We start from the raw sequence: 24,974 nt of genomic DNA, 5'->3' as shown, positions 1-24,974 counted from the left end.
GTAATTGAAAGTGCCATTTGAATCTCAATCTCTCTCTCCCTGTCTGTCTGTCTGTCTGTTTGTCTGTCTGTCTGTCTATGTGTGTGTGTTCTCTCTCTCTCTCTCTTCATTCTCTCTCTCTCTCTCTCTCTCTCTCTCTCTCTCTCTCTCTCTCTCTCTCTCTCTCTCTCTCCATGGACAGGTATTGTATCTGTCGAATATACAGGATACAAGTCATTAAGATGTCAACATAAATTCTTACCCAGGCTTGTTCTGGAGGCTCTAATCGGCGAATGGTAGTTGCCCCAAATTCTCCACCTAGGATGAATCTGACCTTTGACCTAGTTCCGGCCTCCGGGTGCATTCCAGTGAATATGCTAATCTTGTAAATGTAGGTATGATAAACGTCGTTGTCGGTCATTACATGAAGCTTCCACTATAAACAGAGAGTGTGAATGACATGACATCTTCAAGCGTACGGCGTTGGCAAATGCCTGTATAGCAAAACTGAGGCATAATTTATCTAAATCCTAATTTAAGGTAGATCACGCCTTGGGGACAGATATTCCGACAGTCAAAATTTTACAATTCTTTTCTGATCTATATATTATGGGGGTTCATTTTAAAGCTTTTGGTGTAAGATCATAGGGACATGTCACATAAGGTGTACCCCAAGGGTTTATTTCGGGTCCGCTCCTTTTTGTACTTTATATCAATGACATGTCTGAATGCCTGAAGCACGCAAACTTATCTTTGTATACTGACGATTCCAATTTATTTATTGCCATTACTGATATGTCCGATTGCATCAAACTGCAACAAGATATCAACCAGGTTGTGAAGTAGACGAGCAAATAGAAGTTGTCATTAAATGTTTAAAAATGTTCATGTATTTCATTCACTTTGAAAAAAGGTCAAAATATTTCCTTACACATGTGCTAAGCAAACTATCTGGACTCGCACCAACTTTGTACAAGACCTTGATGTATTTTTAACGAGAAAACTTAACTGGAGTATGCACATTAACCATGTTGTTTCAAAGGCTTTTAAATTGCTTGGATTCATCAAGCATTCTTGTAAATATTTTAATAGTATCAAAGTTTTAAAAACATTGTATGTCTCCTACGTCACAAGCCACGTTGAATACTGCTCACTCATCTGGTCCCCTCATCAATTATATTTAATAAAGAATTAGAAAGAGTCCAAATAAAATTTATCAAGTATCTTTGTTTCCGTTCATCGATGGCTTACTCAAAGGCTCTGTATAGTAACCTATGTTATGAATTTCGCCTTCCCACATGGGAGAACAGGCGAAAATTTTTAGACACTCTTTTTCTTTATAAAATCCTTCACTCAGTTTATATTGTACCAGATGTTCTTGCACAGATTTATTTTAACGTTTCTGCTTTTACCTTGCGTCGTGCTGTTCTTTTTAGACCAGTGTCAGCACGTATAAATATCTTATAACACTCATTTTATCACGATCTCAGATATATTTTAATTCTATCTGTAACAAGCAAAATTTAGATATTTTAAATAACTTCAGTAATTTTCGTCATGGATTATGTAAGATCCTTTTTTCTGAATAATTACTTCTATCTTGTTGTATTTCTGTGTATCTTTTGCTGTGTTGCTGTTTTTATGTGAATTCTCCTGTCTGTTTGTTTACGTTGTAACCGTTATATATCTTTCGTTTTTGTATTATGTTTTATTTTCAAACGAACCAGTTATTGGGGCAACCTGTTGGTTCGAGATTATAAAATAAAATAAAAAATAAAAAATAAAAAAAGTAAGATTACTTTTGACCGTCTTAATTTTTCGAAAATCCCTATTTTTAATATTCTCCATACAATTAACATAGGCTCGGCGGCTATTTTGAATTTAAAATATCGGTAAATCTTGAGAAATTTGTTTCTCTAGTACCAAATTTGCACTGTGATATTATTTTTTTATTCATGACTTTGAAATATAATAGTTCAGCTATTCCTTGAGAAAAGTTTAAGGCTTTCGCTTTCTAGGCACATTCTACCTTAATTGAGACAATCATCGTCAATAATGATGTACAAAGGAATGCTCTGTCAAGATGATATAATATTACATCCCATAGAAAGAAAAAGTGTCAGTTTCTCTGATACTAGATAGCTTGTAAAGTTAAAAGATGCTCTTAAAGCCGAATCATTTCTTGTTTGAAGAGTTTTGGCAATGTTTCCCGGTATTTCACTCTTATGTTGACATGAACGATACATTGACCATCTACTTTGCATTACCGAAATATGTAATACCAGACCAATATGTAATATAGCTTAAATAAGTTTGTAACACTTACAACCTAATTCTGTCAGACCAAATGTATATTAAACCGCATGTGTGATGAGTTTAACATGTAATGCTACCAAATATGTAATGTATTATTTGCGTATCCCAGAACAGTCATACCTTAAGCGAGTCTTCTTTGTCCTTCCGTCTCATCCATATCGCCAATGACACGTAAAGCACCAACATCAGGATGATAACGATGAGAACCAAGTGACTCTCCTTGACGTCACTGATACTAATGCTGCTGAAATCGATTGTGTTTATTGGAACGATGAAACTCGATGCAAATGACGTCAAATGGTTGCACAGGCAGCGAGTGAAGTGTGAGTTGGAATCTGGACCAACCTGGCGGTGGAGTGAAGAAATATGATTGTGGACAATTTTACTTAGACATAATTTAATATGATTGTGGACAATTTAACTTAGACATAATTTTATCTAATAACAAGTCATCGTTGATGACACAGTCCCCGCTTGTCCATTTTGTTATAATCGTTGGTGTCTAGGTAGCTGTGGTCTAGGTAGCTGTGGAATGACATAATTGCAACGGGTGCATCAGGCCTGTGACTTGCATAATAAAGTAATCTGAGGAACGTTCAATAAAATTGACCCATCTCTGCCGGTAATGACCATTGAAGGAACTTTTGATTACATCACAAATAACGATGCCCTCACTGCCTCTAGTGTCATGATGGCACATACTATACACATGGTTTGGTGGAATTTTAGAAATGGTATGGGATCGGGTATATTGTTGTAATCAGCCTTTCGGATCATATAATGAAACAAATTAATGTGCACAAGAATGCAGCCATATCACGTTAAAACAAAATCAGTCCATCGAAGGACAGTGACCTATGTTTATGTTTCAAAGACATAAAAAATCACACCAAAATTGAAATCAAATGGCTGTCTATTAACCATATGGATCATAGCACAAAATTAGTAGATATGCATATGTATGCCATAGTACTTTATCTTTGTACCAAGTCTCAAAAATTACCATCTGGCATCGATATTGGGGGAAAATGACAATCTGGCAACCATATTGGAACATGTCACGAAGTACATTGACATGTATATGTATGCCATAGTGCATGATCTTTGTGCCAAGTTTGGACAAAATTGGTGTAATGACCTTTGAATTAAGCGTCAAAGACATGCAAAATTCCAACAAAATGGCAGTTCTGCAGCCATATTGGCTCCTATCGCAAGGTTAATTGATACATGCATATGTATGCCATAGTGCTTTGCCTTTGTGTCATGTTTGAAAAAAATCGATTCAAGGATGTTTGAGTTATGGTTAAAAGACATGAAAAATCGCAAACAAATTGGCCGCCTAACGCCCATATTGGATCGTATCGCAATATAATTTGACATGCATATGTAGGCCATAGTGTTATGCCTTTGTGCTAAGTTTGAACAGAATCGGTTCTAGGATGTTTGTGTTATGGTTCAAAGACATGAAAAATCGCAAAAATATGGCCACCTTGCGGCCATATTAGATCGTATCGCAAAATAAATCAATGTACATCTGTTGGTCATAGTGCTTTGCCTTTGTGACAAGTTTGAACAGAATCGGTTCAAGAATATTTGAGTTATGGTTAAAAGACACGAAAAATCGCAAACAAAATGGCCGCCTCACGCCCATATTGGATTGTATCGCAATATAATGTGACATGCATATGTAGGCCATAGTGTTATGCCTTTGTGCCAAGTTTGAACAGAATCGGTTATAGGATGTTTGAGTTAAAGGTTCAAAGACATGAAGAATCGCAAACAAAATGGCCACCTTGCGGCCATATTGAATCTTATCGCAAAATATATCGATGTGCATCTGTAGGTCATAGTGCTATGCCTTAGTGCCAAGTTTGAACAAAATTGGTTCAGCAGTGTCTGAGAAACGGCTCTGGACGGACGCAGGCACGGACGCACGGACAGACGGACGGACGGACGCACGCACGCACGCACGCACGCACGCACGCATACACGCACGGAACCCAATCTATAAGTCCCCGCCGTATTTCGTCCGCGGGGACTAAAAATGCTGATTTGTCAACTTTAGTATCAGGCGTTAAAGCTCTTTTCTAAAGACGAGTGATAACAGTATAACAACTGATTTAGAAAATTATCTTTCCGCAATCAGTAGTGTATCGCATTACAGAATCATGAGGACAGGCTTTGCTACTTATGTTAAACCCTAAATGTTTAAACACCTTAGTGAAATTCAGAAGTACATGTCTCTGATAGATACAAGATAATAATTTTATTGCTTAAATTGCACAAATATACATCCTGCGAAGACTCTCACGTACTGAAAACTCTCTGGGTTCCAAACTCATCCTTATGGGTCATCGTTTGGGAATCAGAACTCTGATCAACAGAAGAGTCGCATTATACCTTCGGATCCGTACTCTGCTATTAGATTATAGACCGGTCGCCTTGGGCAGTGATGAACAAGTTTCTGAAAATAATCCCCAAAGTTTCGACACTTTTGAACATTGACCCCATTCCCTGACTGGAAACATTTCCGCAGATGACACCCCTTCCCATGCATCAAAAAAGACACTATTTCAGATTGGTCAAGTTTGACAAATTAATAGCACGGTTCGCTATATGAATACATACATGCAATCAGAGTCATCATTAAACTGTCGATATGTAGGTATTGAAGTCATAAAGGACTATCACTCTCCTATGCAACTTGCCCTTCTTAGGAAGCCAAAACAAATTTGTTCCTAAAAGGATGCTTCAATTCCAAAATTGCACAATTCTGCTATAAATGATGTGTGTTGACAATACCGAATCAGTAATCAGAACTACCTGGTGGTTTCAGGATTTCAGTGAACCTGTGAGATTAAACAGGAATGTAACAGGTCACCAGTTTTATTGAACGTATTCCGTGAGAGTATAATGACCATCCACTGACATAGCTGCAGAAATATGGATGTACCACTAATGTTTTTGTGATATACTCAACATTGCGTTTAGTCTACAAAGAATCAAGATTCTGTCTCATGGCTTACAAAACTATTTGTTACAAAGCCATCATTACCGGACCAATTTTTTTCTAGGGAGCCGAAAATTTGGATGACCTCGTATGACGTTTTATCTACTTATGCGTATCTTTGAACCTACAAGAGATATAGATGAATTTCAATGGACATTGACCAGCACTTGACCTTACTTTTTCTCAAACATTTGGGATGATTTTGAAATAGTTTTGACTTACTATCATGTATCTCAACATCTACAAAGGGTAGAACATTTGTTGACCAGTTTGGGACCACATTTAAAATCTTGGATGTCCTTTGACCTGCTTTCATATACCTCAGCATCTACAAGCATAATGGTTCTGTTTTTTGTCGGCTATTGTCCAGGATAACACCGAATTATTTTCTACAAAACTAAGGATGACCGATGATGACCCTTGACCTTCTTTTATGCATCTGAGCAACTGCTAAAGCTTGAAGTTTGGTTTTGTTGGATACTGGCCGTATAGAAACAAGTCAAATTTCCTTCAAATACACTTGAGATTACCTTGGACCTATTTTCATGTATTTTGACAACTATGAGGGATACTACAAAATTAAATTTACCAGTGTACGACGTTTTTTCTGTTTTTTAATGACATCTATGACCCTTGACCTACTTTTAATTTTCTCGGCAATTACAAGCGCTTGAGATTTGGTTTTTGCTGCATACCAACCTCTATGAAACCAATAGGTTTCATGAAAATTTCGGATTACCTCGGATTACTTTCGACCTAATACCCTGTATCCCTAGCTGACCCTAGCAACCACTGCAACTCATTCGACCCCGACAAAGATCCTTGCAGCGGAATTTGTACTTATGTTACCATACTGTACCCATGGATTATCTAAGTATCTGTGTGAGTAATCAGTACTAAAACAGAATGTTTTTAGTGAAGTTTACATCCTATTCCCATTCGTGTTTCTTGTATGTGTACAAACAGTCACTAGAGCTGAATGGCAAAGAAAACCCTTTCCAGTTTTCAAAATTAATTAAATGCATTTATATTGTATACTCGATGCCTTTAAAGACGTTGTTTTAATAGAGGAAAAAGTTGCCATAACAGTGTTTTTAAGATGAACCACCACTTGCAATAATAATTTTTATATTGACCATTTGACTTGCGGTCGAAGGTGGCAAATGATAATACCCAACGCGTGCAGATCTGCAATCACATCCACCGAAAGTTCTTACATATTTTATCTGCTTTCGTTCCTTGCTTTGTAAAGGACTATCAGTAGACAAATGTTGATTGATAACAGTGTCAATCGATGTATTTCGTTATTACCTTACATCCTGTCGAATGCCATTGCTTCAAAGCTTCATCCCAAAATCGGCATGAGGAAGTAAACATCATAATCGAAAAGGTATATGTGGATTCTTGGTTTCCAAACACTGTTGAGACGAAGAGCGACACAAGGAAAATTATGTGTCGTGGGAGGTTTTATTTAATAGATTGTAATTTAATCGATACACTGAAGATGTGCATGTATAAAATGACGGTATATGGTAGTTCCTGATTGAATTTGCGTGTTCTCGGAATTAATAAAAGTATTATAGTTTCTCCCTGAATGCTCAAAATTGATCGTATTAACAAAGGAAGATGCAATACCTGTTTTGCCAGTAGGTTTGACTCCGACGTGGAAAATTCCCATTTCGATTGGGCTTTCTGTGGAGTAGGTATGGCGTAATTCTTGCACTACTTCATTATCAACATTGTCGAATTCAAACGGCAAATCTCTCGGCACTCTCCCGCTGAAATTATGATGTAGTCCGGTAGGACGGTCACCAAATTTACTGTACAGAGTGTACTCGACGCTGTCTTGCTCGGGGATGATAACGACATTGACTCTGCTATCAGGTTCCGTAACTTCGATACTGAAATACATGAGTTCAGTGTCCTTTTCTGCGATGAATGTATGCTCTTTCGGTGAAGGTTTCATGTCACGCGAGATCTCGATGGCAAGTGAGAATGGTTCTTCGTTGTTTCCCACTTTGATTACCTCATTGACGTTGTTCAGTAAGTCCACAGAGATGATCGGACTTGCCAGGTTTTGGGCACCACTTTCCCATACATGGACATTTCTGGTCGCGGAGACTAACTAAAATGCGATTTCGGAGTAAAGTAAATATTAGTGCGACCTACATCGGACAATTCGGAAATGCTGATGGTTATTCGTTTGAACAGACATTGTAGAGGGACAATGTTCACACTGCTGCTCTACCTTTTTTCTTGATATTATTATAAAAAGTGGATCAATATAGATGCAGGAAATCATGACTTTAAGATGCACGGCAAGGCCAGCTGCATCACAGAGTGATTTTATGACAATAGCTCACGTGCATGAACAACTTCGCTAATACGCATTGTGCTATTGTGCATTGTCCTATTGCAGTAGGCAGCATGCAAGTTTACTGAAGACTTTCATACAGATACCAATTCACATTCGACTGAGCTTCCTTCACTAACTACACATGAAAACATGAATCTTATAGTTTTATCTGTTTTCTGATCGTTAAATTTCAATGAGAGTTAACATCATGTTTTTTACCTATCATCTCGAGAGGGCTCTGCCAGAGGAAGGGTATATAGTCGGATCGGTAGGTAGGGTTCCCATGCACCCCATGGATGCATTTTTTTAACGTACATTTTTTGTAATCCTTAGGGTCTATATTTAATGAATTTTGATGTTCCCAAAATCAAATAGTGTCCCATGGGGTTTATTTGGCGCCATCTTGGCCGCCATCTTGGATTTCAACAATGAGGTAGGGGTGACGTATTTACCGCTCGACGGAAACAAAAACAATAAAATAATATAAACGTTACATTTTTAGAAAGCCAAGATCATGGCCTTTTCATTGATATATAACTTGATAGGGATAAATTAATATTCGAACGTCGATTAGACTTTACATCGGCCATTGACCGTAAATCGTAAAATTTGCTAAATTTAACACCCAATAATTAAGTTCCCGTTCCTCCAAACAATTTTTCATAAGGTATTTATATATTTTTTGGAAGAACTCAGTGCAATAAACAAGAAAAACAACATTAAAAGTATGTGTCTTGAGATTTAGTTGGTGCATGAGCTTGTTTTCATATTACGAGGTATGCCATATATCCGTTTGTAACATAAGGGGTAGGGGTAATGTTTTCCTTTCTGTTTCGAATCATGAATGATGAAACCATAAAAATGTTACATTTTTTGAAAGTGCTGCATCAGAACTTTCTCAAAAATATGTAGATTTATTGGGAAAAGTTGCATATTTAAAAGTTACAAAGCTTAAACCTTTCAGTTTGTGTCGATTTTAAGTGATTTTTTAAGAACGAAATTACAACATATTGGGTAGGGGTAATGTTTCCCTTTCTGCCTCGAACCATGAATTATGAAACCATATAAATATTATACTGTTTGAAAGCTCTGAAATAGGCCTTTCCAAACATGTATAGTTTTATTTGGAAAAGTTGCACATTTTAAAGTTACAAAGCTTATGCCTCTCAGTTTGTGTCAATTTTAAGTGATTTTAAACAAAATTATAATATAAGGGGTAGGGGTAATGTTTCCCGTTCTGCCTTGAACCATGACTCATGAAACCATATAAATGTTATACTGTTTGAAAGCTCTGAAATAGGCCTTTCTAAACATGTATAGTTTTATTGGGAAAAGTCGCATATACGAAAGTTACAAAGCTTATGCCTTTCAGTTTGTGTCAATTTTAAGTGATTCTTTTAAACAAAATTATAATATAAGGGGTAGGGGTAATGTTTCCCGTTCTGCCTCGAACCATGAAGTATGAAACCATATAAATGTTATACTTTTTGAAAGCTCTGAAATAGGCCTTTCTAAATATGTATAGTTTTATTGGGAAAAGTCGCATATACGAAAGTTACAAAGCTTAAGCCTTTCAGTTTGTGTCAATTTTAAGTGATTTTTTTTAACATTTATCCACAAAACAGTTAGTCCGTTGGCCAGGTATCGAAATCATCCCCTCTAAGACATTTATCCACTATGATTTTCTGTTAGCTAGTTTTCTCAGCTATCATAATTTGCTTATTTTCCATTTAACTGATGGTGTTTTGTAGGGGGCTGTCAGGCCTTTAGTAGTAAAATAGGAATGGGTTAGGGGTAACATATTTACCCCTAGTCGGAAACAAAAACAACAAAGTACTATAAACAATACATTCTTAGAAAGCCCGGATAATTCCCTTAACATTGGTTTCCAACTTAATGGGGATAAATCAATATTCAAACATCGATTAGGTTGTATATCGTCAATGAAATGTGAATTGTAAAATTTGCTTAATTTCAAACCCAATAATTAAGTTCTTGTTCCTCTAAACAATTTTACAAGGTACTTATGTATTTGGTATGTTGTAATATTGTGTTTGAGATATTTTGTTTGTCATTTTGTGCACTTATTTTTGCTTTTTTAGTTTTATAACTCTTTCTGTTTCTGAGTTTTTAACACAATTTCGTGTGTGATCATGTTTTGCCATTGTGTTTCGGAAGTTCTATTTAAACCGGTGTGTGGGGTATAAAAGGCCCCCAAACTCATTGAAAATTCATAATGACGCTTGAGTGACAACTTGCAATAGCTAGGTAGACCGCTTCAATAAAATCAGTCTTAACGATTCTCAAACAAAAATCATTAGCAAACACCTAGACCATACAGGTATCCGCAAAGTTTCACAAAGTTTTTTAAAACTACGTCGACTTGGAGAGAAGTCGCTTCTGAACAAAGGGAATGGCTCTCAAAAGGCAGTTGTTCCATGATTCAAACAATTGTCAATCATTCGGTGACGCGCAGAGGTGTAAACTGGTCAAACATTTGCTGAGCACGGCATACGAGAACAATTACGATGTAAACAAACCATAAGTATGCTTAGAGTTATATTAGCGGGCAAAAAGGATGAAAACTTTGTGTAAATTGTCATAAACTCTTTTGCTAGCATTTATGGTGCAATGACATCACGAAAGTGAACCATTTTCAGACGTAACTTAGCAAGAGGACTATGCTGGTAGTACGATGCATTCTTGCGAAAAGCGTGTAAACTTTTTAAAACAAAACTGTAGGCAGAGTCAGTTTGCACCGAGAATGACATCAAAAACAACCTTCAAATCATGATGATAGCCTCCATGATCAATTTAATTATAGTCAATCGAAGAGATCCACGTATTTAACAACTTCCAAATCTACAGTCGAACTTGACGGAACCGAACAGTTAGTTTGGATGTATATGCTGGCCACGAAAACGGTCGTTTTTACACGTGGAAGTGACATGTCGTGTTCAAAAAGCTGGTAAGGTTTTGACATACTGATTGCTACGAAAATAAACATAACTCGTGATGAGTTGTCGATGTCACCCGCCAAGCAACCGAGCAGCCGACTGTTATCGCTATAACAGGTATCGTGGTACACGAGATTCAAGGAAGTATCGACCCGTACGTAAAGTTGTGAACTTCCTTTATTTTCTGATTTTAATAGCGATCGGTCATGACGTCGCCGTTTACTTATTTCCTACCATTTTCCTGACATGTTCCTCCTTCCATGCTCAGGTGGATACAGTTTAGTCAACATTCATCGGTAATTCACCATACGAAATTGCCAATTTCGGGTTATTTGTAATTTTTCTATAAGTTTTTTTTACTTTTTTGATAATTATTCGACTTTAGACGGCGACAATATTCCGTATGAACATGACGGTCAGTAGCCGAATCATTCACATAATGAACGTTGATATGGCCTGAAACTTCAGTAAATTCATTCAAGCAAACTCTTGTTTGATTAAGTTGATAGTTTTCCTTTCTTTCTTATTTCGAGTATTTGCCATGGCATAATTGGAACGAACCACGAAATAAAAGCTTTACGTATCTATATATTAGGCCCAGCCTGAGCGTGATCTGAGAGCAAACAGATCCGCAGATAATGCGAATGATCGCAACCGTTACCAACAGACTCATTATGCAGAGCCATGCCCCAAAACGCCCAACCAAACTTGGCACTAATCATGATCCCAGTCCATTTCGAGCCGGGCTTTAAGGGAAGTGCGGTGGCCTTTGAAAGACCCTTTGGTTTGGTTTTGTACAGTAGTATAGGAAGAAAACTCGACCTATCGTCGTTGCTGTGAATGTTTGTGTTGTTTTTAGCCTCTTTTTTGCCTATTTGAAGATTCGTCTTTGCAGCCTTCCACCCTGCGTTCTGTGTAGCGAGTGTCTTCGATCGCTCTTTTAAGTTTGTGATGTACAACTGTCTTGAGTCCCGGTGCCTTATTGGGTGTAGAGGTAAATAGTTAGAGATCAGGGTGATAAATTGGTTGCTGCAGTGTCTTTCCAGGTGTTGCCACTTTTGAAGGAATTCAACACTCGGTATTTTGGCTGGGTGGTAAGTATTCTTTAAGGTGTACCTGTAGGCTACGTGATACTGAATAGGGGCAACTTCGGTTTCAACACATTCGATGCTCTTGGCTTTCGCTTATACCCCGTTGTATGAGTAACTGGGATCGGAAATGGGAAAGGCTCAATTAATATTCATCTTTGCTAATATTAATTGTCGTTTGGCTTACAGATGGCCCCTCTACTTGTTTCGGTTAAAATTTGACTTTCAATCGGACAAAACATTGAGTATGACTTTCTTCTGTGTATTATTTAGGCCTATGAAAAATATGAAAATTGCATACATGTAGTTGTCAAATATCTCAAATCTTAGATTGTAAGAGATAGGCTTAGGCTTCCCTGTAATCATACAAATGAGTTAAGTGGGAATTTATTGGAGTAGATTAAAGTAATCAAAAAGAACGGTTGACACTATAGAAAGTCTTTTCTCGGACTGCGGGGACCTAACTATGAAAGAACAGCACAGAATACTTGCCAAATGTATGAACTGTTCATGTATAGTACAGGCAGTACTGTACAACGTGGAATGTAAAACATACAAGTCAAAGAAGTGGCAAATTTGCTCAACTTTTCACAAAGTTTGTGTAAGAATGTCCTCTCTGTGGAGTATAATGTGTGAAGCCGTTGTCTAGCTCGCTTGACTCTGATAATTATGTTGACTTCTTTTTTCTCAGCTGCTGGTGGCTGATCTAACTCGAAAGTTAGATCAATCAAGTCGCTCTGATTCTATCATGCTATCTAACATTGGTTAAATGTCCTCTATGCTAAGAAACTAATGATATATTCACTCACAAGGCATTTTAAACATTGAGGTGTCAATGGGAATATAAGCCTTTTTAGTCATTTTCTGAGGTTTGTCTCGCCTTCTTATTGCTTGGTGTAGAGAGTGTTTGTTCGCCTTCTGTTTACTATTTAGTTGCGTAATTTGAATGCGTTCTGTGACATTTGGCTTTTCGGGTTTCAGTTCCAGAATTATTTTGCTATTGAATTTTAGTATCTAGTAAAAATGTAATCCTCATTGGGAGTATATAGTGTTCTGCGTTGTAAAATAATTTCGAAAAATTGGTTATGATCTCTTTTATCGGGTAAGGAAGGTAAAGTGTTGTCGATCCATCTTATCTTAGTATAAAGAAGCTATATTGTGGATTAATGGTAATTGGTTTTGGGCGATAAAAGATTCTCTAGTATTCCCGTGTGGTATTAAAAGTAACACTATTAAAAGTGAGCTCTGATTTGCCCGGACGGTCACGTGACTTTGCATATATTTACGATATACTGTAAAGTTGGCCATTCCTATCTCCAAAGTGGGTTTCTTTCACATTGTTTTTATTTTCATCACAAGTTTCAATATACTGATATAATATAGCGATAAACAACCCCTATAAGTTGGGTACACCACTCGAGCTCGGTTTTGACCATTTCACTCCTTATACACACGAGTAAAGTTCGTGCGTATATGTTGTTTACCGGTCGAAACCGTGTGGTATCCTTTCCAAGTGGTGCTTTATTGCTTATATATCTCTCGCGATACAATTAAAGAAAAGGGATTGATTGTTGCTGCTGTCATATCAACTTAGCATGACGACTATGACATCCAATTTAGTGTTTGTGGGTTTGAAATATATAATTTTTGACATACTATAGCTGTTAACTTTCTTTCCCTAATTTGAGTTATTGAAATGAGTAAAACGTCTTTTATTTACCACCATTTTAACTTTTTAGTGCTATTTGATGCCCCATAGAGTATTTTTCTATGTTCCTTTTAACAAGTAAATGTCAGTAAAGTAACACAAACTTTTGAGTTCAGGCATTGTCACTGCATAATTTTTGAGTTTACCCCATATTGCCATATCTTGTTGGAAAAACAACTGCGTTAGTGTTTCAGAGATATGATATTTATGTGGCTTCCTTATTCGCTGCGTTTGGTAGGAGAGGAAACATTACCCATACCCCTATCCCTTAAATGTATATTATAGAGGGATGTACGGCATACCATATATTAGGAAAAGAATAGACGCACCCCATAAATCTCAAGATACACACTTTTACAATATACACTCTTTTGCATTAAATTCTGTCAAATAATATATTACATACCTTGTAAAAATTGTTTTTAGGAACAAGAACTTAATTATTGGGTTTGAAATTAAGCAAATTTTACCATTTTCATGTCCGATATAAAATCTAATCGATGTTTGAATATAGATTTATTCCCATTTAGTTGTATACCAAAGGTAAGGGAATTATCTGGGCTTTCTAAGAATGTATTGTTTATGGTACTTTTTTGTTTTTGTTTCCGACTGGCGGTAAATATGTTACCCCTAACCCATTCCTATTTTACTACTAAGGGCGTGACAGCCCTTCACAAACAAGTCGTTACACTCTTACACACCATCAGTTAAATGGGAAAATAAGCAGATTATGACAGCTGAGAATATTAGCTAACAGAAAATCATAGTGGGTAAAATGCCTTAGAGGGGATGATTTCGATACCTGGCCAACGGACTAACTGTTTTGTGCATATTGTTCAAAAAAATCACTTAAAATTGACACAAACTGAAAGGCTTAAGCTTTGTAACTTTCGTATATGCAACTTTTCCCAATAAAACTATACATATTTAGAAAGGCCTATTTCAGAGCTTTCAAAAAGTATAACATTTATATGGTTTCATAATTCATGGTTCGAGGCAGAACGGGAAACATTACCCCTACCCAATATGTTGTAATTTCGTTCTTAAAAAATCACTTAAAATCGACACAAACTGAAATGTTTAAGCTTTGTAACTTTTAAATATGCAACTTTTCCCCATAAATCTATATATTTTTAGAAAGTTCTGATGCAACACTTTCAAAAAATGTAACATTTTTATTGTTTTATCATTCATGGTTCGAAACAGAAAGGGAAACATTACCCCTACCCCTTATGTTACATACGGATATATGGCATACCACTTAATAAGAAAACAAGCTCATGCACCAACTAAATCTCAAGACATATACTTTTAATGTTGTTTTTCTTGTTTATTGCACTGAGCTCTTCCAAAAAATATATAAATATCTTATGAAAAATTGTTTGGAGGAACGGGAACTTAATTATTGGGTGTGAAATTTAGCAAATTTTACGATTTACGGTCAGTGGCCGATATAAAGTGTGATCGACGTTCGCATATTAATTTATCCCTATCAAGTTATATATCAATGAAAAGGCCATGATCTTGGCTTTCTAAAAATGTAACGTTTATAGTATTTTATTGCTTTTGTTTCCGTCAAGCGGTAAATACGTCACCCCTACCTCATTGTTGAAATCCAAGATGGCGGCCAAGATGGCGGCAAAGATGGTGCCAAATAAACCCCATGGGACACTATTTGATTTTGGGAACATCAAAATTCATTAAATATAGACCCTAAGGATTACAAAAATGTAGGTTAAAAAAATACATCCATGGGGTGCATGGGAACCCTACCTTCAGACTAGACTAATACACATCGTAACACAGTTTCATTTTTCGCTTCGTGTACATTTTAATAAGCATATTACTAGGACATATACATTATATATTTATATATAGATTATATATAGATATAGATTATATACTTTTGACCTTAGTTGCTTACACAAGCTCAACTAGGCACAAATAAGCTCACCTGACCTATTTTTTTGCAGAAAAGGGAGAGTTTTACCAAAGCATTTTGCCAAAAGTGTAGACCTTGACGAACTCCTCTTGCACTTAAACGAAAACTTGTACAGTTTGTTCTGTGCCATTAAATTGTCCGGGGTTCATGCAAACTCTGTTCTCTCATGAGTGGCTTTTGTATCAAGTCTTTAATCTGCGAAAAAGGACCTCTACATTCTACCTGTGCTTCAAACACGAGTCTCAATGTACACAAAGCCTACTGATGAATTAGTGCACGCAACACAATTGGAACTATTTTGTGATTATAAGATGAACAGTAAAAGTCACAGAATGTGCTCTCTAAGAGAGGGTTTACTCAAAGCATTTAGTAATTATCAATTTTTCTAGTGAAAACATCAAAACTGTAATTATTGAATTAAATGTTAAAGTAGTATTAAAAAAATTGTAGTATTTAAAGCCATCTGCTTTTCAAAAATTGTAAATTTATCCTTTTTGACAATTTCTTAAGGATAATTCATCTCATTGATACACATTCTTGAAAATGTCAAGATTAGAGGTCAAAACTTGATGATTGCTATATTGTTTAGAGGACCTGGATGTATTTGAAGGTTTCGGGATCATATCTGATTGGTTCTTTACTATTTCAAAGTGCCTCTCTAGGCCAGTCCTTAAAAATGTTTAGGGGTCATATCTAAATGGTCCCTTGAAAAGATTAAGGGACACATCAGGGTGGTCCCTGAAAGTTTCAAGGACTCATCTGGGTGGTCCCTGAAAGTTTCCAGGTCACATTAGGATAGTCCTTGAAAAATTCAGGGGCACCTCAGGTTGGTCCCTGAAAGTTTCAAGGACTCATGCGGGTGGTCCCTGGAAGTTTCAAGGTCACATCAGAGTGGTCTCTAAAAGATCCAGGGACTCATCTGGGTGGTCCCTGAAAGTTTCAAGGACTCATCCGGGTGGTCCCTGGAAGTTTCAAGATCACATCAGAATGGTCTCTAAAAGATCCAGGGACACATCAGGGTGGTCCCTGAATGTTTCAAGGACTCATAGTCTTAGTCATGTTCACGCTACAATCACAGTTGCTGACATCATTGTCGAGATCGGGAACAGCACTGTCAGTGTCACTCCACAAAGGACCATGGTAACAGACATCAAATTCGTCGGAGATATCCAGTATTCCGTTGCTTTCCATGTAGTCCTGTCATTAAATAATTGGGGTACTGGACGTCCTACATTCAGAATCGGCAACCTTTCCCGACGAAGGAATTAGTGCAGTAGTCAAAATCCATTCGAACATCACGCTGTTTACACACTCGACTTGAAACAATGCAGAGCCTCACAACAATGTGACCCGTGACCTTTACTATGTAAATTAGCAAGGACCATATTAGCTGGTGTACGATTCAGTGTCTCGCTTAATGAGAAAAGTATCACCGACTACATCTCCAAATTAATCATGAAGACTGTAACATACAACCATAGTATTTTAAATGGTGGGAAAACTTTACAGCATAAAAGAGCAACATGTACCTTACCCGGGACCTTACACAATCGCACAATCCTTGATGCCCTGTAGGTTAAAATGGAATGTGCCATCATGAACTGATTGTTTGCGAATAATTAATTGTTTATTGTTCAGACCAGCGGCGCGTCGGCTAGTGGCAGCATACTTCAACCAGCCAGTAAATTACCATTAATCGTCAAGGACTGCTCGTTTAAGTCGACTGAAGGTTCAGCCACTGCCCAGTTTATCACATTTATGCCGGGAAGAACATGCCTTGTAGATCTCGTCGCGTGATAAATATGCAAAGACGTGTTTTGGAGCCGGCCGACAAGTCACACATGGGAGCGATGAGGACGCTGTGTTAAGCCATTACATAATCTTAACTTCGACCGTCATGAATATTGACGCTGTATGTGCAGGAAGTTGGACCAAATCTTTTCAGTGATTCGTCTGCCTGTCAGCTTTACCAAGTAATGCTTGTGAATGCACAAGCTGACGAGCGAAGGTCACATCAGGATAGTCCTTGAAAGGTTCAGGGTCTCATCTGGGTGGTCCCTGAAAGTTTCAAGGACTCATCCGGGTGGTCCCTGAAAGTTTCGAGGTCACACCAGGATAGTCCTTGAACGATTCAGGGTCACATCTGGGTGGTCCCTGAAAGTTTCAAGGACTCATCTGGGTGGTCCCTGAAAGTTTTAAGGACTCATCTGGGTGGCCCCTGAAAGTTTCAATGTCACATCAGGATAGTCCTTGAAAGATTCAGGGTCACATCTGGGTGGTCCCTAAAAGTTTCAAGGACTCATCTGGGTGGTCCCTGAAATTTTCCAGGTCATGTCAGTGTGGTCTCTGAAAGATTTAGGGTCTTCTCGGAGTGGTCCCTGAAAGCTGCAAAGACATCTCTGCACAGTCCCTAAAAATTCCAGACAAATACTGTTGGTTTTTGCCGTTAATATTTTAAGGTTTCAACAGACAGATGATATTGATTACATTTCTTTGCATCTACCAAAAAGAGTTCATTTTTAATAGAAGGGCTGAAATATTTAAGTGATTTTTAAAAATTTTCCAGCATTAATCAGCACACGCACAAGAAAAGGGTAGTTTTATCAAATTTACCAGGTCTCATTTCCTTGTATATGAAATAAATAAATGTACAAGTCATTTTCTTAACATCTACCAAATCATTTGAAAGAGAGATCACCAAAAAAACATACACTACAGCAGGACTGATTTGGGTAGAGGTAGAAGGCCATTTTACCATCGAAAATTTACAATTTTATCATGCATCGTTCGGTGAGAAAAGCAAATGCCTACAAATCAACCTTGGAAAGGGAATTTGTATTTTCACTTAAACCTAAACAAAATTGACAAATCAGTTACATTTACTGGGTTCTCCTTTCCTGAGAGTGCGAAAAGCTAGACAAAAATGTAAAATTTGTTAGAGATGTATTTGATGATTGTGCAATTATCAACAATTTATAGAATTTGCCCTCGTCTTCACACAAAAACACTGTTAGATTGATGATTTTTAAATAGATTACAACAAAATGCTCAAGATCTTATAATCACAAAATAGTTCCAATTGTGAATTAGTGCACGCTATATCTCAGGGAATTTGAATATCATCAGTGATGTTTTTTTGCTCATTAATCCCATTGCAATTAATTTGTAAATGCTTGTCTGAATTACGTTTACTTACGCGAAGAGACAGAAGGTCTGACTGCTTACTGGCTTCCCCTACAATAGGCATGGACACATTTGCTGCTCGAATGTTGAAATCTCTTCCAGCAAGTTTGGCTGCTCTGTATTTTGCCAGCTTTACATCAGTTACTGCATTTGTGTAATTCAGAGATGGTCTGTCCGGCACTGTACATGAAAGTATAGACAGTGTGGTATTTTCAAGAGTTTTCACGGCGTAACTTGAGACTTTTTTAGTCTGTAAATGTGATAAAATTTTTCATTAGTTCTAATCGAAAAGCATTAATGTGATTTCACAACTATCACGTTTGATCTGTGATTTAATGTAGAATGCGGTTTTGGACACATATTCGGTTTCACAAATGTTGAAAATTTAAAGCTACTTAAAAATACATATTTCAAGTTGCCGATGTACATAGTTTTATAATTACGCTTTAAAAGTATAATTGACTGAGGCAGTAATCAAGATTTTTTTCAGATTGTTGATATTGCTCATTAATAAAATCTGGCAACGTTTTGCATTGATTTTTACATACGTATTTTCAATCGGATGACTAACAAAAATTAAATAAACAAATTACAACGACAAATCGACATATATAGACGAACAACCTATTTGCAGCTGTTAATTTGTGATTGTAGCTTTTGAAAATTATTAATATTGTGTATCTCTTCTCTCAAGTGGCCGACAATTGATATATAGCTAACAGCACTACCCATATCGTGCATGAATAGGAATATTACGAGCTGAAAATGGGGTCGCTCCGATCAGGCTTACTGAGCAATTTACTGGCAAACGATTCAAATTATTACTACTCACGTGTTCTGAACCATTACGTCTTGGATTTGCTGACAGAAGAACACTGTTGATACTGCTAAATATATCTGCAGAATAAATTAATGGTATCATGTCTGTCATTTATTGATAGCGACAACTCATTGGCCAAGTTCAGAAAACAAATATTTTGACGTGCAGCGAATTAAGAAGAAAAAATCCATTTCATTAGAACAGTTTTAAGTTTTTTTTGCCATACCTCGGAGTTTCATTGACAAACTTTCAAGGGGGATCCCCAGAAAGTGCATCTTTGCTATACTGTGCGAAAACGTAGCAAATAAGATAGCGTGAATATGTATATCATGGTTACTCATCCGTACTAATATTGCCTATGCAGTCACCTGTTAACCATTATCTAACAGGCAAATGGCATTGCGATCTATACATGATCTTGTATGATGCTGACATGCAAAATGCAGTTTAGCTGTTGCAATAGCGTTTCAGATGAAGTCATATTTTACAACATGTGAGAGTATTACAACATGATTGTACTCATAAAAATACTTTGCTTACCTCAGTAAGTACGCACAAATATCTGGCAAAGTTAGACGTGTTGTTTGTAATTGAACAGAGGAGCAATCGACGATGTCATCAATTCAAAACGAAAATTTTGAGTGAGTACAAACCTACAGATACATGAAAGTTGAGGCTAAGAGGACGAAAGTAACGAAACATGATTTCAACTTACTTTCTGAGACGTTGTAGAGCTCCTGCGGTGGGAAGGAGTTCACACATTTGGAGGGCAATTCATTTACAATCTTGTTAATAACTAGAGCAGCAGACATCTGTTCAACATGGGAATAAAATATAGTATGGATATAGACAGAATGTAACAAACTTCCTAAATGATAAAAACTATGAACGAAAGTTATTCTCAAAAGATGTGTAACTTCAAGGGAAGAGTTATAATTCCAACATCAAGTTCAACATTGTTACTACTACTACTACTACTACTACTACTACTACTACTACTACTACTACTACTACTACTACTACAGTGAAGACGTGTGTATGAGGTGCTCCGTATCAACGCAAGATTTTGGTTGACTGAGAAGACATCCCTCGCCAATCTTCACTGATTTGTGTTGTCATCGAGTTATACTTTCGGTTAGTTGTCATTTTTGTTGTTTTGGGTCGGATTTGTGGTCGATTTTGTTGGATTCTATCTTTGCTGAGGCCGGGCGAGGCCCAGTGAGGCAAGATGGCGTCCGCAAGCCAGGTGTTCAGAGGTCTCACTCGAAAGCATGATTTGAAATGTTCATCTGTTGAGGGTGTGAGAGTTGAGACATATGTAGAAGAAATTGCGAAAATCACGGGACCTGGAAATATTATCGCTGCGTCTCGTGTTAACGGTGCAGTAATTGTGTTTTTAAGTTCAACTAGTTGGGTCGAGACTGTTTGTTTAGACGGATTTGAACTAGATGGCTGTTGGGTTTCGACAGAACCATTAGTGAAGCCCGCAACAAAGGTCATACTTTCGGGAGTACCGCCCTTCATTCCAAATCAAGTTCTCATAAATGAACTAAACAAGTGTGGTAGAGTTGTTGGTGGGGTCAAGACCATTCCTTTAGGTTGCAAGTCGGAAAGATTGAAACATGTCAAATCTTTCCGACGTCAAATGTGTATTCTGCCAACAGTTAGTGACGATGAATATTGGGATGTTACCACTTTACGTTTGAGGACAAAACATATCGTATTTATTTGTCATTTGATGAACTGAGATGTTTTAACTGTCATAAGATTGGTCACATAAAAAGCAATTGTCCTGGGTCTGAGACAATCGTTGAAAAGGAAAATGCTAAAGATAACCAGGAAAAACCGAGCCAGAAAGATGATTACAATATCGAAAACGCCACTGACATGGTTGACGAAAATGAATATGCAATGATGGAAAATATTCAACGCTATGGTACACCTGTTATTGACAATGAAGTAGCCAATAATGACAAAAGCGATGACATAAGAGATAACGTGCACGATGAGAGCTCGGTCACCACCACTGATAAAAATACCGATGGCAAACGAAACAATAAGACACAAAGTGACACAGGTGATAAAGACGTTTCAATATTACCGACCAATGACAGTAGCAAGTCTATTTCAAAAGAAAGTGACACATTACCGAAAATTAACAATGGCGACACTTCAATAGAAAATGCTGATGAGATGGAAACCGACAACAAAGAAAACCCTCGTGCAAACGATAAAAAATCTACTAATGAAAAAGCGCTCCCATCAGAGACTTTGCCTGTCGATAAAGAAAACTTTAGTGTCGAAGAGAGGGTACTAACCCCTCCTTCACCTTTCCCACCATCTCCCACCTTTTCGCCAGCCTCAGATTACACGACTTCGTCTGATTCTCAACAACCAATTTCTGTTCAGCTTTCTGATTCGTCTCTTCCCGGTCCATCAACTCTCTTTAGTGAAGAGGCCAGTTTCTCTCAAGATCTTTTTGCTACTCCTCGTCAAGAAGATGATCACGATGAAACGACGTCCATGACATCAGAACTCTCCGATATTTCCCAGACCTTTGAAAATAACCGTCAGTTGCCGTCCTCTCAATCAATTGAAGAGTTCCTTGAGGATACTCTTCACTCAAAGAAAATAATTACCAGATGTATCGAGTTTTGTCCGGATCTCAAACTTTTAATCACTGCTTTCAATAAATATCGTAAATCCCAACCTTTAACTGGAGCTCAAAAAGCACGTGTTCAAACAATTAGCTCTAAAGTAAAGCAGCACATTAAAACCACTGGTAACGTCCATTATCTTTCTCCGTTATGTTTAGTCTCTTTTTCATTTACTAGCTGCTATGGCAACCATTTCTGGGTTGACATTAAATTTCCGAGGCTGCCGAGATGAACTCAAAAGATATCAAGCTCTCGAATATCTCAAAAATGAGGCTTCTACTGATTTTCAGCTTCTCCAAGAAACACATACGTTGGAAAGTGACGAAAGAATCTGGCAAGTTATTTGGAAAGGAAAAGTCCTTTTTTCTCATAAGAGTACAAATCAAGGAGGAGTGGCGATTCTTTTCTCACCGAAGCAGAAAATTGACATTCTTGACACGAAAGAATTAATGAACGGTCATCTCCTTCACGCACACGTGCTTATCAATGATAAACCAGTGCATATAATCAATGTTTATGCCCCTCGAATTCTACGGATCGTTTCCAGTGTTTTAAAATTCTTAAAACGCATCTTGATTCCCTTAACAGTGACCCGATTTTCTTGGGTGGTGATTTCAATTGCACTATCGATTCTGAGATTGATCGTTCTGGTAGAGAGCCCGACCCTCGTACTTCATAACTCCTCAACAAAATTATTCATCGTTTTGAATTAGTTGATGCGTGGCGTAATCAAAACATTTCCCTTCATATTTTCACTTGGTCCCGCGATCACAGTTATGCAGGCTTGACAGAATTTATATTAAAGAGCATTCTGCAAACCGTATAAACTGCTGCAATATTATTAATTCTTCTCTCTGTTTTACTGATCACTCTGCCGTGAAAATAGTTCTTTCTCAGAAATGCACTAATCACCATAATCCAGTGTGGCATATGAACACAGATATTTTAAATGACAATGATTATGTTGACCTTATTTCCCTGTTTTGGGGAAATTGGCGCCAAAAGAAATCAAATTATCATAAAATTCAACATTGGTGGGATATTGGAAAAAAACAAAGTCAAGCAGCTAACTCAGCAATATTGTTATCACAAAAATACAGAAAGAAATATTTTGAAACGCGACCTTGAAAAAGAAATTCGCCTGCAAGAAAACTCCCTTTTGCAAGACCCGTCCGTCCATGCTATTTATAAAGCTAAGAAAGACCTTCTTAAGGAAATTCTTGACCATGACACTAAAGGGGCGGCCATTCGCGCCAAACATAGACATATCAGTACAAATGATACTCCCAATAATTTTTTTCCGTGAAATCGAAATCAATAATGGGAAAAGAAAGCCTATTATCCATCTACAGAGGGACGAAGGTTCACTTACTGAAGATCAAAAGGAAATAAGAAACATTCTTATGCGTTTCATCAAGATCTGTATTCCCCGGACCCGATTGATAAGAATTCTGAAAAATTCCTTCACGATAGTTTGCCACAACTTAATGAGACAGACAAAGATATTTTAGATAGTCCAATCACTTATGACGAACTCACAAATACAGTTAAAAACCTCTCTCATGGTCGCTCTCCTGGGATTGATGGCTTACCAAACGAATTTTACAAGACTTTCTGGTCAGTAATTGGCAGAGACGTTCATGAAGTTTCCTTAAATCTGTCAGCGATGGGGAACTGCCAATGTCTTGTAGAAGAGCAGTCATAAGTCTTTTGCCGAAATCGGAGACAATGCAAAACTTAAAAACTGGCGGCCAGTTAGTCTTCTTTGCAGCGACTACAAAATTCTCACCAAGACCCTCTCCCTCCGGCTTCGTAATGTTCTCAGTACCATTATTCATAATGATCAAAGCTGCAGTGTCCCTGGTCGACAAATTCACAATAATATTGCTATGCTCAGAGACTGCCTTCAATTTGCTAATGCTGAAAATATTCCCCTTGCAATAATTACACTTGATCAAGAAAAGGCATTCGACAGAGTGCATCATGATTACCTTTTTCACACTTTAGAGGCTTTTGGCTTCGGCCAAAATTTCATCAACTACATCAAACTTTTATACACCAATGCACAGAGTTTAGTCCGGGTCAATAACAACCTCACTGCCCCTATTTCTTTTAACCGAGGGATCCGCCAGGGCTGTTCCCTTTCTGCTCAACTTTACATTATCGCCATAGAACCCTTGCTCAATAAAATCCGGACTAAAAGTGATATCAAAGGTCTTACCATTCCAGAGTCTCATACAACTTGTACTCTCTCAGCGTATGCAGATGATGTTGATTTTATTATAACTCGTAACGATGATTTTAGTAAACTTAACCGCTGGCTTAATACTTACAATAAAGCGTCAAACTCTAAGACAAATTTTGGTAAGACGGGGGGTCTTTGGGTTGGAAGTTGGAGGGGAAGGAAGGATAGCCCTCTCAACATCACCTGGAATAGCAACGGTCTTAAATGCCTCGGGGTATATCTTGGTAACGACCAGCAGTTTGAAAGCAGAAATTGGACTGAGCTGGTTGATAAACTTTCAAACGATATTGAATACTGGAATCAACACGCTCCAAACATATCGTATCGTGGGAGAGTTTTGATTATCAATAACTTACTAGCTAGCAAATTTGTGTACCGTTGTTCCTCACTTTGCCCTCCTGCTTGCACGGTGGCCTACGTTCAGTCTCGCCTCCTTGACTTCTTTTGGCAAGGAAAACATTGGATCCCTGCAGAAAAATTATACCTTCCTATCAATGAAGGAGGACAAGGTCTCGTTCATTTACCATCTCGAATCAAGTCCTTTCGTCTCCAGTTTTTCAAAGATATCTCTATTCCGACTATGACCATCCTATTTTCCGTTTTGTTGATCATTATTTCAGTCAAGTTCAAAGCCTCTGTTACTCTAAAAACCTTCTTGCAGTTGAAATTGATTCCCCTTTCATTTGCATTCCAAACTTTCACAATGACCTGCT

The 24,974-nt window shown here is 37.5% G+C and overlaps 1 protein-coding gene across 1 annotated transcript in view; it reads right to left on the bottom strand.

Annotated features, from left to right (window-relative positions):
- LOC139150977 (polycystin-1-like protein 2) overlaps positions 1-24,974 on the bottom strand; it is a 55,858-nt gene that overhangs the window by 10,240 nt on the left and 20,644 nt on the right. The window contains exons 8-14 of the mRNA XM_070723467.1: positions 20,075-20,171; positions 19,372-19,436; positions 18,553-18,789; positions 6,941-7,430; positions 6,617-6,723; positions 2,416-2,640; positions 242-415 (exon numbers count right to left, since the gene is read on the bottom strand). Coding sequence (XP_070579568.1) covers positions 242-415; positions 2,416-2,640; positions 6,617-6,723; positions 6,941-7,430; positions 18,553-18,789; positions 19,372-19,436; positions 20,075-20,171 — 1,395 coding nt within the window. The remainder of the gene's footprint in view (positions 1-241; positions 416-2,415; positions 2,641-6,616; positions 6,724-6,940; positions 7,431-18,552; positions 18,790-19,371; positions 19,437-20,074; positions 20,172-24,974) is intronic.

Source organism: Ptychodera flava, chromosome 15, assembly GCF_041260155.1.
Source record: "Ptychodera flava strain L36383 chromosome 15, AS_Pfla_20210202, whole genome shotgun sequence".
Taxonomy (NCBI): Eukaryota; Metazoa; Hemichordata; class Enteropneusta; family Ptychoderidae; genus Ptychodera; species Ptychodera flava.
The sequence above is the reverse complement of the archived record's forward strand: the minus strand, read 5'-3'. Positions and strand labels throughout refer to the sequence as shown.